At 42.4% G+C, this 15,062-nt stretch overlaps 1 protein-coding gene across 6 annotated transcripts in view; it reads right to left on the reverse strand.

The window, feature by feature from the left end:
• Positions 1-11,841: 11,841 nt before the first annotated feature.
• Positions 11,842-15,062, reverse strand: part of Sncaip (synuclein alpha interacting protein) — a 145,618-nt gene continuing 142,397 nt past the window's right edge. For all 6 annotated transcript variants that reach the window (XM_087896056.1, XM_087896057.1, XM_087896059.1 and 3 more), the window contains one exon: positions 11,842-12,397. In XM_087896056.1, the coding sequence (XP_087752182.1) occupies positions 12,313-12,397 (85 nt within the window). In that variant the 3' untranslated portion in view covers positions 11,842-12,312. The remainder of the gene's footprint in view (positions 12,398-15,062) is intronic.

Below are 15,062 nucleotides of genomic sequence, written 5' to 3' on the forward strand. Positions count from 1 at the left end.
GGAAGCAGGGTAGGCAGAGGACTCTCAGCAATGTAGGAGAGGAAGAAGGACCTCTGGGGAGGAAGAGCCTGTGTGCAGCACAGTTAGGGAGAGTTTCCATGGGGTGGGTAGAATCTCAGGCCCTCTATTGTCCTTTAGAAGAGATCCCAGGTGTGAAGGCCTAACTCAGCCACTGAAGAATGGTCTTGGGAGTAAAGATAGAAATGAATGTTTTGCTCCTAATAGGGTCTTTCCTAAAGCATACTGCATTCAGAGCCATCAGAGGAAGAATGCCCTATGCACACGTCAGAGTAAAAATGCTCAGGATTCAGAACTCTGTCCCTTTATTTAAGTCACAGGTAGGAGACAAACTGAATAGCACTGGAAACTCTCTTCTGAGTATTTGCTGCCTGTCTGTGTGTGGGGAAACATGGATTGATCAAGAAAGGGCTGATTGAAAGTTTTAAAGCTTATGTGAGTTTTGAAAAGCTACTGGGAATGGTGTCTTGTTGTGCACAGTTAGTGCTGTGTGTGCACCTGTATTTCTCCTTAAGCATAGAAAGTATGCGAGGCCACAGGAATCTCATGGATCCCTGTAGTCTTGTCTGTCTCTATTAAATGTGAACCTTAAATGTCGTGTGCCTGAAGTCAGGTGTTAGAGGGGCACAGTTTTCATTCCAACACTTGGGAGGCAGAGGCAGGTGGTTCTCTGAATTTGAGGCCAGTCTGAGCTACAAAGCGAGTTCCAGGACAGTCAGGGCTATACAGAGAAACCCCATCTTGGAAAAAGCAAAAAGCAAAAACAAACAAACAAGTCATGAGCCTGTCTCAACCAAATCCAACGTGATTTCTCCCTCTTTTCAAGACTGACCCTCCCATCCCCACCTCATATTCTTTCCCGATTCATTCTTTACACATACTTTTAAGTGATTTCTCTCATCCCTGATAAACAACAAGCAAACTGAAGGCAGCAATTGTCTTAAACACTTTGAATGAGCATGGACTTGAACAAAATGTGAGTTTCCGCATCAGAAATAAAAGAAGCAGGCTTAGGTAGGTAAGGTATGGTGGGGACATTTATATTTACGTCACTCGGCACATTTTCGAAAGTTTGGAGATGCAGTAGAATTCACAGATACATTTCGATCATCAAGATAGGATGAGAAATTAAGAACAAGGGAGGATGACGGTATTGGTGAGATGGGTGTTCTAGGAAAATCTTGGATAAGGATCGCTACTTAGATTGAGTGCAAACTTCGCTTTTGACCTTTTCCTGGCAGGCAAGAGGAAAAGGAAAGCAGGTCATATAAGGTTCTTATTAGCTAATAAAAAGCACCAGGCCAGTTTTTCTATGGAGGTAGATTTCCCCCCCTAGTACTAACTCTAAGAGGAATTTACTTTATGGCCCCTTATGGAGCTTTTGGCTTTTTTAAAAACATATGATGGTTTCAATAAGTTTTATAAAAATATATATGGAAACATTTTTCTACATGGCCATTTCTTATATTGATTTTTGATAAATGCCATAGTGTGGAGGTGATATGGTTTTTGGAGACCCAAGATATAATTCAACCATCAGCAATGACATGAAGTTGATGGATCACATCTGGGATCATAGCCTATGGAGGATGCTAGGAATGGTGTGTTTCCACAATCATGACCACAGGTTACTATATTAAGTATCAATTTGGCATCATTAGCAGACAAATGAAATTATAGTCATATAGAATGTAACTTTCATTAAATTTTTTAAAAAATTATCTGGACAGTTATGCTGTAACATGCATATTTTGGCCCTGAATCTCCATGATGGTAGAATGGTCTAAATTTCACATATTAGAACTGATTAGAACAAGTTTTGAGGGAAAACACTACTTCTGAGGGAAGTGAAATGTTCTTTTTTTTAAAGTAATTTTATTAAATTATAAAAGTTTCCATTTCCGTCCCTCCTCCCACCACCCTCCCACTCCCCCCACTCCCTCTCCTCTTCCCTCTCCATCCCTAAGAGCAGTCAGGGTTTCCTGCCCAGTGGGAAGTTCAGGTTCCTCCCTCCTCCCTCCAGGTCCAGGAAGGTGAGTGTCCAGATGGACTGGATCCCCAAAATCCAGTATATGCAGAGGAAACAAGTCCCAGTCCCATTGTCAATGGCTTTTCAGAAAGACTCCGGGCAGCCACATTCAGAGAATCCGGTCACATTCAGATAATCTGGTTGGATTGCGTCCTTGTTCAGTCCCAGTCCAACTGGCCTTAGTAAACTCTCATTAGATCCGTCCCCTTGTATCAGTGGGTGATAGCATCCCTCGCAGTCCTTATTTCCTTTTTCATTTTCTTCCTCATTCTGCTCCTCATTTGGACCTTGGGGGACTCAGTCCGGTGCTCCAATGTGGGTCTCCGTCTGTATCACCATCCATCGTCGGATGAAGGTTCTCTCTGATCTTGCCTTCTTTGCTCACGTTCTCTTTCCTTCTGCTTCTTGTTTGGACCTAGGGAGTTAAGTCCAGTGTTCCGATGTGGGTCTCTGACCCGGGTATTAACCCACAAACGTATGAACACCTGATATTTGACAAGGGAGCTAAAGGTATACAATGAAAGAAGGAAAGCATCTTTAACAAATGGTGCTGGCATAACTGGATGTCAACCTGTAGAAGAATGAAAATAGATCCATATCTATCACCATGCACAAAACTCAGGTCCAAATGGATTAAAGACATCAACATTAATCCGACCACTTTGAACCTGATAGAAGAGAAAGTGGGAAGTAGTCTACAAGATATAGGCACAGGAGACCAGTTCCTAAGCAGAACCCCAGGAGCGCAGACAATAAGAGAAGCAATGAATAAATGGGACCTACTGAAACTGAGAAGCTTCTGTAAAGCAAAGGACACTGTCAGTAAGACCAAAAGGCTACCTTCCAACTGGGAGAAGATCTTCACCAACCCCTCATCAGACAAAGGTCTGATCTCCAAAATATACAAAGAACTCAAGAAACTAGACACTAAAACTCTAATTAACCCAATTAAAAAATGGGGTACTGAACTGAACAGAGAATTCACAACAGATGAACTCCGAATGGCCAAAAGGCACTTAAGGTCATGCTCAACCTCCTTAGCGATCAGGGAAATGCAAATCAAAACAACTTTGAGATATCATCTTACACCTGTCAGAATAGCCAAACTCAAAAACACCAATGATAGCCTATGCTGGAGAGGATGTGGAATGAGGGGAACACTCATCCATTGTTGGTGGGAATGCAAACTTGTGCAGCCACTGTGGAAATCAGTGTGGCGGTTTCTCAGGAAACTGGGAGTCAACCTCCCTCAGGACCCAGCAATTCCACTCTTGGGAATATACCCAAGAGATGCCCTATCATACTACAAAAGCATTTGTTCAACTATGTTCATAGCAGCACTATTTGTAATAGCCAGAACCTGGAAACAACCTAGGTGCCCCTCAATAGAAGAATGGTTAAAGAAGGTGTGGAGCATATACACATTAGAGTTCTACTCAGCGGTAAAAAACAATGACATCTTGAATTTTGCATGTAAATGGATGGAAATAGAAAACACTTTACTGAGTGAGGTAAGCCAGACCCAAAAAGAGGAATATGGTATGCATTCACTCATATGTGGATTCTAACCATAATTAAAGGTCTTTGAGCCTATTATTCACGATCCTAGAGAAGCTAAATAAGAAGGTGAACCTGATGAAAATCATGTAGCTATCTGCCTGGAGATTGGAAACAGACAAGAGTCCCAGGTAACCTCGGGTGCATGGGGGGGGGGGTGGGAGGGTTGTTGGAAGGGGAGAGGGTTAGAGAGAAGGGAGTAGGGGAGGAATGGGGAAAGCTCAGTGGACTGGGATGGCGGGAGGGAGGAAGGATGGATATGGGATCAGGGAAGAATATATTTCAACTAAGGGAGTCATTTTAGGGTTTACAGGAGACTTGATTATAAATGGGATCCCACGTCCAAGGAGAGATCCCCAGATTGTTCTCTGGACAGAAGAGAGGGTGCCTGAAACGGCCTTGGCCCATAACCATACTGATGAATATTTTGCTTATCACCATAGAACCTTCATCTGGTGAAATGTTCTTAAAGCCATTTAATATAACATTTGGATTAAGAATCAACTAGAGTTAAACAAGTTTCTTTTGTATAAGTCTAGGACACGTTGACATGCTATCACGGATTGTGTATCTTGATAAGAAGATGTGATCTCAAGATTGGTTGCAGGAAGTCTGTTTTGGACATCTCTTAAGATCATGACCCTCAGAGGTGTAGGAAGAAGGAATTGGCTGGGAAGATGGACCAAACCCACGATTTGCTCTTGAGCTGAGATGACTTTTGGGAGTTGTCTAGAGCTGGGTGAAGGACTGGGTCTGTGTGTACTTACACACTGAGCAGTCAAGGGGTTTCTAAAGAGGTCAAGGAGAGCCTCCTCAGCCAAGAGCGACCCCTCAAGCAGGACACCAAAGGGCTCTGGGCCAGCAGTACTGCCTGCTGGCAGCTGGGGAATATAACCTTGTTTCACAGTATTACAGTATTAGATTTTACTCGCATTATTTTTTAAATGAGCTATCAAAACTGACTTCAATTCTGAAACACAAGTAATGTTTCCATGACCTAGGAGTAGATAGAAAAAAAAAGAAAAGAAATGTTGCTTGAGTCTAGTGATCTGATGCATTCTGTTCTGTTAACTGAATACACCAATCAGGGTTTTATTTGATTGGTCTCAGTAGAGGCCGGATACCAGTATTTACTTAATAGAGCTTATGCAACAAATCACATAGGGTACTATTCAGAGCTTGGGCAGCTAGTCAAGTAACTGTTTCTGTCCTCCCTCCCTCCCTCCCTCCCTCCCTCCCTCCCTCCCTCCCTCCCTCTCTCCCTCCCTCCCTCCCTTCCTCTCTCCCTTCCTCTCTCTCTCTCTCTCTCTCTCTCTCTCTCTCTCTCTCTCTCTCAAGATTTGTACTTTTGTATATGAGTGCTATTTGCATGTATGCCTACATGACAGAAGCGAATATCAGATCCCACTATAGATGGTTGCCAGCTAACACACAGTTGCTGGGAATTGAATTCATGACCTCAAGAAGAACAGCCTGTGCTCTTAACTGCTGAGTCACTTCTCCAGCTTCATTCCTTCCTTCTTTCCTCCATCTCTTCCTTCCTCCCTCCCTTTCTCGCTTTCTTTCTTTGCATGAAACATTTGCTCTCATAGCTAAAGAGGAAGTGCTGAACCCAGGAAGGAAGAAGAATTACATATAAGGGGCAAAATATGAGGGCCAGGTAAGGTGCTTCCTCAGCAAAATTTCCTAAAATCCCTTGCTATGAACTTCACTCCCCTCTGTCACCGGCCATACTGAGCTGTGTTTCAAGAGTATCAGGAAGTTTAAACTAACTTTCATGATCTCAGCTTCTGATGTTAACTTCTGGGACTTTTTTGTTTGAATGCCTACCTCATAGCATTGGCCCAGTCACTGTGTTGAATTCATTATCATGTAGTGTTTGCTCATCTGACATTTTTGACAAGAAGGGGACATCTTAATTTTCACTACAAACCTGCCCATTTCCTATTCCTAGAATTCCTTTGCTGACTCCTTCAGTTATAGCGTCTTGGTTAATCCTGGTTGTCAACTGTATGCTGACAATGTCTAGGGTCAGCATTCAGAAGCTGATGGAGCTGTGGTTCAAGAGAGTCAGGCTCCATTTTGAGTGGCAAGAGAATTTGGTAGTGACATCCCTATGGCATTGGTTTTACAGATACAGAAGGGACAAGATTGAGGATGTTAAGGAGTATTGCTTCATAGTTTCAGAAAGCAGCTGAGGCTAGGCATGTGTAATTTGGTCAGATCCCGTGTAAAGAGGTCTGAAAGTCATGTTGGTAAGCTGTGAAAGTAAAGTCTAAGCTATAATGATGACATCAGAGTATTAGAGATACTAGGAACATGGACATCTACTAAGGAAAGCCACCCACACAGGATGGCCCAAGAGAAAGGTAAAATGGGTACAGGCAGTGATGGAGGAACAGAGATGGAAGGAGGAATTGAACTGCTAAGTCCTGTTGGAGCCCAAAGATTACATTAGGAGGCCCAGATGCCAGACATGGAGCTGTGGGGTTTAATGAGTTCCCTACTGGATTTTGGTCTTGCTTTAGTCTAACCATTCTTTGTTATGCCACGATTTTCAAGTGGGAATGGTTACTCTGTCATTATATGTTGAAATCATACAACTTGTCTTTAATTTTTGTTAGATATTCTCAGTTTTTTTAGAAATTGCCTTTAATCTCAGATGAGGCATGGGCTTTGGACCTTGTTACTTTTAAAATTGCTAGATACCATTGGAGCTTTTGAAGTTTGATTATATTTTGTGTTTTGAGATGGCCATGAAACTTTGGGCACAAGGAATGTAAGATTGTGATTTTAAAATGATGTGTTTGAGTGTCAGGTTGGCAAGGTTAGGTCATTGTGATTAACCATATTTGTTGACTCAATGGAATATAGAATGGAATATAGATGGAATACAGAATCACCTGTGGTACTATCTTCCAGGCTCACCTGTGAGGGATTATCTCAATTTGGTTAGTTAATATGGGGCCATTTTCCGCTGTGGGTGACATTTCCCTTGGCTGTGATCTGTACTGAATACATGAAGTTAGTGGAACACTAACATTTACTGCTGCTTGTTTTCTGACTGTGAATACAATACAACCAATTTCTTCCAAGTTCCTACTGCCTCTAATGCCCTGCTCTGATTGAGCCTCACTTCTAGGTGAGCCAAAATAAATGCATTCTTCCTTACATTCTCTTCATAGGGGTGCCTTACCCCAGCAACAAGAATAAGATAAGGGGTTTCAAGATCTTGTAGACAGAGGGTAGGGAAGAATGAGACATTTTGGGGAGATGACCTTAAAGGGAGTTGAGAGGGAGTGAAGAAGGGAAAAGAATTTGGAGAATGAGAGAAAAGGAGGACGAGGAAGAGCCAGAAGAACAAAATGAGAAGGAAAGGGAGATTCGTGCTATGGAAAGAGATTGCCAGTGTCTGTTTACCAGCATCTCTAAGGTGATGCAGAAATCTTGTTAAGATTATTAGATTTACTGTTTCAATAAAAGCCAGGGATCAATTCCATGAGAAGTCTTACAAAACTATGCAGCGGTTAATGGGGGGAAAGCCATAAAAGCAAACCCGATCCATCTGCGATGAGAGTCATGAGCAGTAGACAGGACCGGGAAACAGTACTCCCTGCTGTGATGAATTCCTTGTACTCACTTAGCCTTATCAGGACAACACAAACTCACAGGAAGGCATGAAAGAATAAGCATTTAGCCCATTTGTATCAAAGAGGTTCTGAGGGGTTTAAGCATGTTTGCATAATTTCTGTTATGTGTCACCATGTTATTATGGTTCCTCACTTTTTGAAATGGCATCTATGTAGCCTTAAACTTGTGATTATCCAGCTTCTGATTTTGAAATGATAGGATTAGAGACATGTGTCTGCATGCCTGGCTTGTCTTTGTACTTTGAGGAAAAAAATTCTTTTATTTATTTATTTATTTTATTAAAAAATACAACTACCTTTTCTCATTTTACATGCCAGATCCAGTTCCCACTCTTCCCTCCTCCCGCTCCCTCCACCTTCCCCCATGCTACCCTCCATCCACTCCTCAGGGAGGGTAAGGCTTCCCATGGGGAGTCAACAAAGTCTAGCAGATTGCTTTGAGGCAGGACCAAGGCCTTCCCCACTATATCTAGGCTGAGCAAGGAGTGAAAATTCTTCAACTATTAGAGTGGAGGTGTGGCTCAGTGGTAGAACACTTGCCTGGCACTTGCTTGAGTTCTATCCTCATCGACACACACACACACACACACACATATACACACACACACACATATACACACACACATACACACACACACATACACACACACACATACACACACACACACACACACACACACACACACACACACACAATCTTATTTGAAGATAGTCTCATGAGTCTTATTCCCCACTACCAAACCCCTGGTAAACACCTAGAATGTTCTCATTAGGAGTGGGGTCTTGACACTGTTTAACATGAATAAGCAACAGGAATTCAATCTGTTGAGTGTGGTGAGAGTTTAGTGTCCTCTGATTGTTTCTGAGAAACATTCTTAATTTGATGTGTTGAACTCTGGCAATACAGGTCCCTTTGGAGACATAAAAGAAGCCAACCTTTACAAGATGTTGACAGATGCTGTGACTGCCTTTTTTACTGTGGAGCCAAGTTTCCTACTCTGCTGCATGCCATTAGGCATGTTGATAGGGCTTCGCTCATTTTACTAGCCCGATGGGAAGGGGAAGCTGGGGCAGGAGCCCCAAAGTTTCGCTCCCACTTTCTTTCTTTAACTTGCACATGTGTCTCAATTCCTAGAGAAAAGTAAGCTTCCACATTCATTTTGTAGATGTTGCACAAAACTTTGTGCTTAAAAAGAAAAAAAGGTCTCCACTATTGTCAAGCCTCTCTAGTTTATCCATTTCCTCAGGAATGTGGGCAGTAAAGACACATCCATGTATGACAAGGACCACATTTTCAGTGACCAGCAATGTCATTAACCAGAGAATGTGTGGGTTTCAGGCCAGCTTATAGGAATATTTTCAACCTTCCTGAGTTACTCACCTTTTTGCTCTGCCATATTCACACACATCCTGGGGTTTAAATCTTCCTCTGCACAGCTGGCTCACAGAGTTTTCTGGGTTGAAGTTTGTTCAAACTCTTGACATTTTCTTTGCTGTTTTGCCTGCATGTATGTCTGCACACCGTGTGTGTGCCTGGTGCCTGCAGGAGGTCAGAGAGGGCATAGATCCCTTGGACTGAAGTTATAGATGGTTATAAGCCAGTGTGGCTGCTGGGAACTGAACCCTCGTTCCTGTAAGAGCTGTCAGTAAGAATGTATTCTTACTGTAAGAATAAGAATGTATACAGTAAGCTGTATTCTTAACTGCTGAGACATCTCTTTATCCCCATTTTCTATGTTCAATTATTCTCTCTCTATTGCTTTATAAACCTGCAGGATGGTTGGACCCTTCACCTTTCACCATTAAAATTAGTTTCAGAAGAAAACTGGGACCTCTTGGGAACAGAGGGAACACTTTCTGGGTCTCCATTCTTGCAGACCGCATTTTGGGCCAAGAACCGTGTGCTAGTTCATTATGTGGCTCCCGTGGTGGCCTCCTTTGCATCAGGCGGGAAACAGGAAGACACATTTTATAAGCTCTTGTCTAGTGTTCTCTGCTAGAATTACAGGCACGAGTACAAAGCAGGCAAATAGAGTAGAAGTGGGGACGTCCCCAAACCAGACACAGGGCATCTTGTTTGAATACAAGGCGCCACCACGAGAAATGACACCAAGCTGGGCAGTAGCGGCTACTTGCGGCACTTTGAACTCACTGAAACTTATAGGCATGTTGCATTGTAGACTAGAAGGAACTTTTCTTTCTTCCTTCCCTTTTTCTTTCTTTTCTTTCTTTCTTTTCTTTCTTTCTTTCTTTCTTTCTTTCTTTCTTTCTTTCTTTCTTTCTTTCTTTCTTTCTCTCCCCCCACCCTCTCTTTTTTTTTTTTTCGAGATAAGGTTTTTCTGTGTAGCCTTGGCTGTCCTAGAATTTGCTCTGTAGACTAGTCTGGCCTCTGACTTACAGAGATTCACCTGCCTCTGCCTCTCAAGGGCTGGGATTAAAGGCTCACACCACCACTGCCTGATCAGAACCTTCCTTTGAGCTACGTGTGTAGGTCATTCTTACCATCTTCCTGATTTCCCAAAAAGGCAGCGCTGCTTGTCCAAGACCAAAGGGCTGTCCATGGCTCTGTCCCAGGAAGATAGCACAGCAAAGATTGAAGAATTATACGGCAAGTGTTAGTATTCAGGCATCTGTACTGACTGCCCTTGGGGTCCTGGAAGGATGCGTCCTCAACTGCAGCCAGTAAGAGCATCTCCTGTGCACATTTGCTCCATTCCCGTTTAAAAGGCGGGCCTTGTTTACCTTCCATCTCTTTATCTCTCTCTCCCTCTCTCTTTTTTTCTCCTTTTCTTTCTCTCTCTTTCACCACTCTTGTCCCCAGGGTCCAGTCTCTGCCTCCATCTCTGCCCCCTTCTCTGTCCTGTTTTCTGCCCCTTCTCTCTTTTTCCAGTAAACCTCTCATGCGAACCCTGTTGTGTGGTGCGACTTCTCTTTGCCACATTTTTAAATAAATTGCACCATTGGTTCATACTTTCCTCTCATGACTTAGCCAAGCCATTTTTAATATAAGACTTAGAGTCCTTAGGATAAGATAACTATTGAAACATTTAGCTTATGTTTCTTACTTGATGTTGTTCTTGCTGGTTGTAATTCTAATTTTTGCAGTTGATATCTGCTCTTCTTGTATATAGTTTTGCATTGGACTTAGAACTCTCTTATTTAGACAAAACGGGGAGGTGCTGTGGAAACTCTTTAAGCCAGTAGTCTTTATGATACCAGCCCACTTTGGGCGCGGTCTCATGCACTATAAATGCAGACAAAAAGTGTGTGTGGGCCTCTTGGCTGCTGGATTTGGTTCCAGCTACCAGTGTATGAAGAGGACTGCAGATTTCTATTTTCTGTGAGTTTATCCCCAGATAAATAAACCTTTGTTATACACCATTTGGGCTATTGTGGAACTCTCTGGTACACCAACAGAATGTTAGTACTCAGGCATCTGTACTGGTCTGCCCTTAGGGTCAGGATAGGATACATCCTTAGCTGCAGTCACTAAGAGCACCTCTGTGCATATTCGCTGTGTTCCCTTATAAAAGGTGGGCCTTGCCCACCTCCTGTCTTTCTGTTTCTTTCTCTCTCTCTCTGTCTTTCTCTTCGCCACTCCCATCCCTATGGACTAGTCTCTGACCCCCTCTACCCTTTCTTTGTTCCCTTTCCTGCCCCTTCTATTTTCTCTTCCAATAAACCTCTCATGTGAGCCCTGTTTCATGGTGTGATTTCTCTTTACAGTGTAGCAAGGAAAATGAACAAACTTTTTACCAATGTTTCATCTGTTATCAACTAGTGGTGTAAACTTCGGACACAGAACTTACATGTCCTCAAACTGCATTTCTTCTTCCCTTCCTTCCTTTCTTCCTTTCTTCCTTCCTTCCTCTTTCTTTTTCAAGTTGCCTTTCTAATATAAAACAGGAACAATGATATTACCACATATGGCTAGTGCATAAAATACACTCAGATATTAACTCCTATTTGTCATTGTATTTCATTAAATCGAGTTGGCTCACATTTGCAAGCCTAGCCTTCAGGTTCAGACATTTGGCCTGCTCTGTGCACCAGGGCACACAGTGGCCCATATTCGATGACACAGACATTATGAAGACACCACTATGGCAGTATCTGAACTCACAGACCATGCCAACATGGTCTTGTAGTTTCAACAGAAATGTATTTTTCCAAGATAGGATGAACCTTCCTGTAAGTCATTGCTTACAAGGATTAAGAGGTCTATGTCAACAATAAGGCTGTTATAAACTTAGGCTCCGCACTGTCTCCCACAGGAATTAGACAAGCCTCACGATGTGCTGGAGGCAGAAAAAAGTGACCCAAGAAAGGACTAAATCTCCAGTTGTTATGTGTTTCCCATGTCAGCGCTGTGTTTTGAGAAGGCAGAGGGACGGCTTGCTCCACAAACTTGTCTGATCTTTCTGGGCTTAATGAAGCATAGAATGTTTTATTTGACCCCCACCCCAGGAAACAAGATAAACAGGCCAGTTTGTTCTTGATATCGAGTATCAGCAGGCAAAATACTTGCAGAGCCTTTTAGAAATCAGAACGTCACAGATTTAATAGGAAGTCGATGCCCCGTACTCATACGTGGCTATTAACAATGTTTTATTTTCTTTATTAAAAAAGTAGAAATGACAGAAAAAAACACACTCTTGACAGAAAATAATACCAGTGACCTAGACTCACTGAGCTGAGCCAAAGCTGCCCTTGTTCTGGAGGAAGGAAATATCAATCAACACTAGCAAATGCTCATGCAATTGACAGAACACCAGCGGTGTCAGAGCCTGGGGGGATGTGTGTGGAGAAGGCTGAATCAGTCAAACATTTCAATGCACCCACGGCCCAATCATGTTTTCAAATAGCATCTTAAAAAAACAAAGTTCTATATACAGATATGGTCCAAAATGTATCTTATGACAAGTCTCAGGTAAAAATTTAAGGCATCCAGATATTCTGCTCTGTTGGTGAGGTGTTGTTTCTGAAGTCTTATTGCCGCCGTCTCTAGGAACTCCCAGTGGTGGCCGGAGGGCATGCGTAAGACTTATAAAAAGTGATCTATAAGAAGAGTTCCTTTGATTCTGGCTCAGCATCGTGCTTTCTGCTGTCGGTTTTCTTCGTGTTTCTCTTGATGTCATTATGCCTAAGCAGAAGAGAAACCACAGGCCAAAATTAGAAAAAAAAAACCATGGTCAGGTTACAAGACGACGCTGCTAAACAGTTCACCAGAAATGGAAGTTATCCATCCCCAAACCATCCTGAAAGCAGCACTTCAGTCCAGGAGGCAAATCAGTCGCTTTTCATGCACACTACTGTTTAAATGTAATGAAAGCAGTCGTGATATAAAAAGGCACACTCACTGAGCACATCTGAATTTGGCTCCAGGAGCAAATTCTGAGCCTCACTGATTATAGCCCAGGCACTCTGTAGTCAAGGGGAGTTTATCAGGGACAAGCATGATAGGACGTGTAGTGTTGCTGGTTGCAGGGAAGCAAGAGTTTTGTTTTGTTTTTTATAGTTTCCTTTCAAGGAATCATTGGCGACACTGCGGATTCCACAAGAAGCTGGAATCTGAAGGTCTGAACAGAATGCCTTTAGGAACGACGGCAGCCTGGCATGCTGAAGGGCCGCCAATAGGTGACGGTATGGGAAATAGAAAACTCTGAACCATGAGTGCTGTTTCCAGCCTAATCCTGACTCTATATGGTGGAAGAAGAGGACAAAGGGGCAGATGTTCTTTTTTGAGTGATTTTCCCCTCTGGATAAGATACACTCATGATGTATTAGATGCATCCATTTAAAGTTTCCAGAGAGGAGCAAGCCTTGTTTCTGGGCAAGCCTGTCTATTACTAAGTTCTTACTGTTGCTACACGAGATACAATCAAAAGCTTCTTTCTGGTCATGGTTCTAATATTTAGATGCAGGACGAGCTTAAGAGTGTGGCTTTATGACCTCAAAACCACACTGACTGCTTGATTACTGGTATGGCTTGGGCATGGTTGGAATGCGTCCCCAAGGCTCATGGCTGTAAACTTAAAGGCAGCTATGGAACTTAGAGGAAGAAATCTTGGGGTCCCGATTGAAGCCTTGTGGGTTCATAAGAAGCGGCAGTCAGGGGATATAGTTCAGTGGTAGAGTATTTGGCTGGAACGCATAAAGCACTAGGTTCAATATCCAACTCTCAGAGAAGAAAAGGAGAGAGAGAGAAGAGGGGTGGGAAGGAGAGGCTAAAATAAGATTCACTGTTAATACGAACTCTTGAGCCAGACTGTTCAAATTCAAATCCTGGCTCCACAATTTATAACCATCATTACTGTGTAATCTTGGGCAAGATGCACAATTATCTGTCTTTATCCAGTGTGCACATGTGGGGGATAATAGTATCTGTCATATATATCATTGTGAAGATTGAAAGAGCAGAGATGTGTAAAGTGTCTGGAGTATTTGCTGGTCCATTTTTACCATCCATAGCAGGATGCCAGCAGATGATAGGAACACTGACAATTTCTATGACATTGTATATAGGAATACAGAATGCTGAAGAAAATCGGAAAGAAAAGGCACAGCACATTCAGAAGAACATGAACAGTGGATGGAGGGTGAGCTGCAAGAGGTTGACAGCTTTTTTATTTTGTCCTTGGACAATTTCTACATGTATATAATATACTCTGATCACTCCCTCAACTCTCTCTTCTCTCCCTCCCTTTATATAAGTGTGCCCCTCCATCTCTTCCAGTTCCTCTCGGAGACTTCTGCCCTTTGCTTTTGTTTTGTGACTCATTTAATTTAAGCAGGGCCATTGGTGTGAGCATTGGATTAAAGCAACCCATTGAGGTGGTTACAAGAGTAACTTTAGGCACATATTTGAAGACAGCCATTCCTTCTTCTCAAATCAACAAACAACTCAATAGTAAGGGGTGGGGTCCCCTCAGCCCTTCCTCATATAAGCCTGACTATAGAACAGCCTGGCTTTTCTAGTTATTATTACTCAGATGTATTTATATAATCTTGATGAAAATCCAATTAAATAGGTTAAAGAGTTTAGTTCTTGAAAGGGTATCTTTGCTTTGAGATAGGGGACTTTGCTTTGGACATTCACAAGTAAACCCTCTTTCTGCAGGAAAAACCCAGTTTGATTAGAGAAAGCCAAGTCCCAACCAAGTAAACTGTTAATTTAATATGAGACATTTAATATGATAATAACTCAGTCTTCCCTGAATCCTTCAATTACTCAATCTTCAATTGCCAGAATTCAAAAGAACAAAAGTGGGTAATTCTGGCACAAATCATTCAGATAATTGTTGTGCCTTGATTTCACTCTTGGATATGAAATCACATTCTGAGTGACCAAAATTAAAAAGGAGGAGAGCCTTATATTTAAATAACTGGTTTTCAAGTGTTCCAGCATGCTGAATCATCTAGGCACACACTGTATTTCCACAGCACGTGGCGATCCCACAGCAACTTAGGGGATCAGTGTGCCATGGCCTGCAGCCCGCCACACATTCCCCTGCTAACCAAAAGAAGAGCTTGCTAAGTGTGCTCTCTCTTCCGGCTGTACTTGTAGTCAATCTATACGGTTTATTTACTAAAAGGTGGAATTGTGGTTCAAAATTAAATATACACTTTAATAATCAAATAGAAGCTTACTGCAGAAGACTGAATTCAAATGTATCCATAGAGCATAATAATAACCCTCTCCCGGTAGGATAATAGAGACAAGATTTTGTCTTGCTTCCCCTCCTCCTTTTTCTTCCTCCTTTTCATCTGCTAGGCTCTTTTTCTTTCCAAATATTTATGAAGCCTCT

Source organism: Myodes glareolus, chromosome 13 (assembly GCF_982192425.1).
Source record: "Myodes glareolus chromosome 13, mMyoGla1.1, whole genome shotgun sequence".
NCBI classification, from domain to species: domain Eukaryota; kingdom Metazoa; phylum Chordata; class Mammalia; order Rodentia; family Cricetidae; genus Myodes; species Myodes glareolus.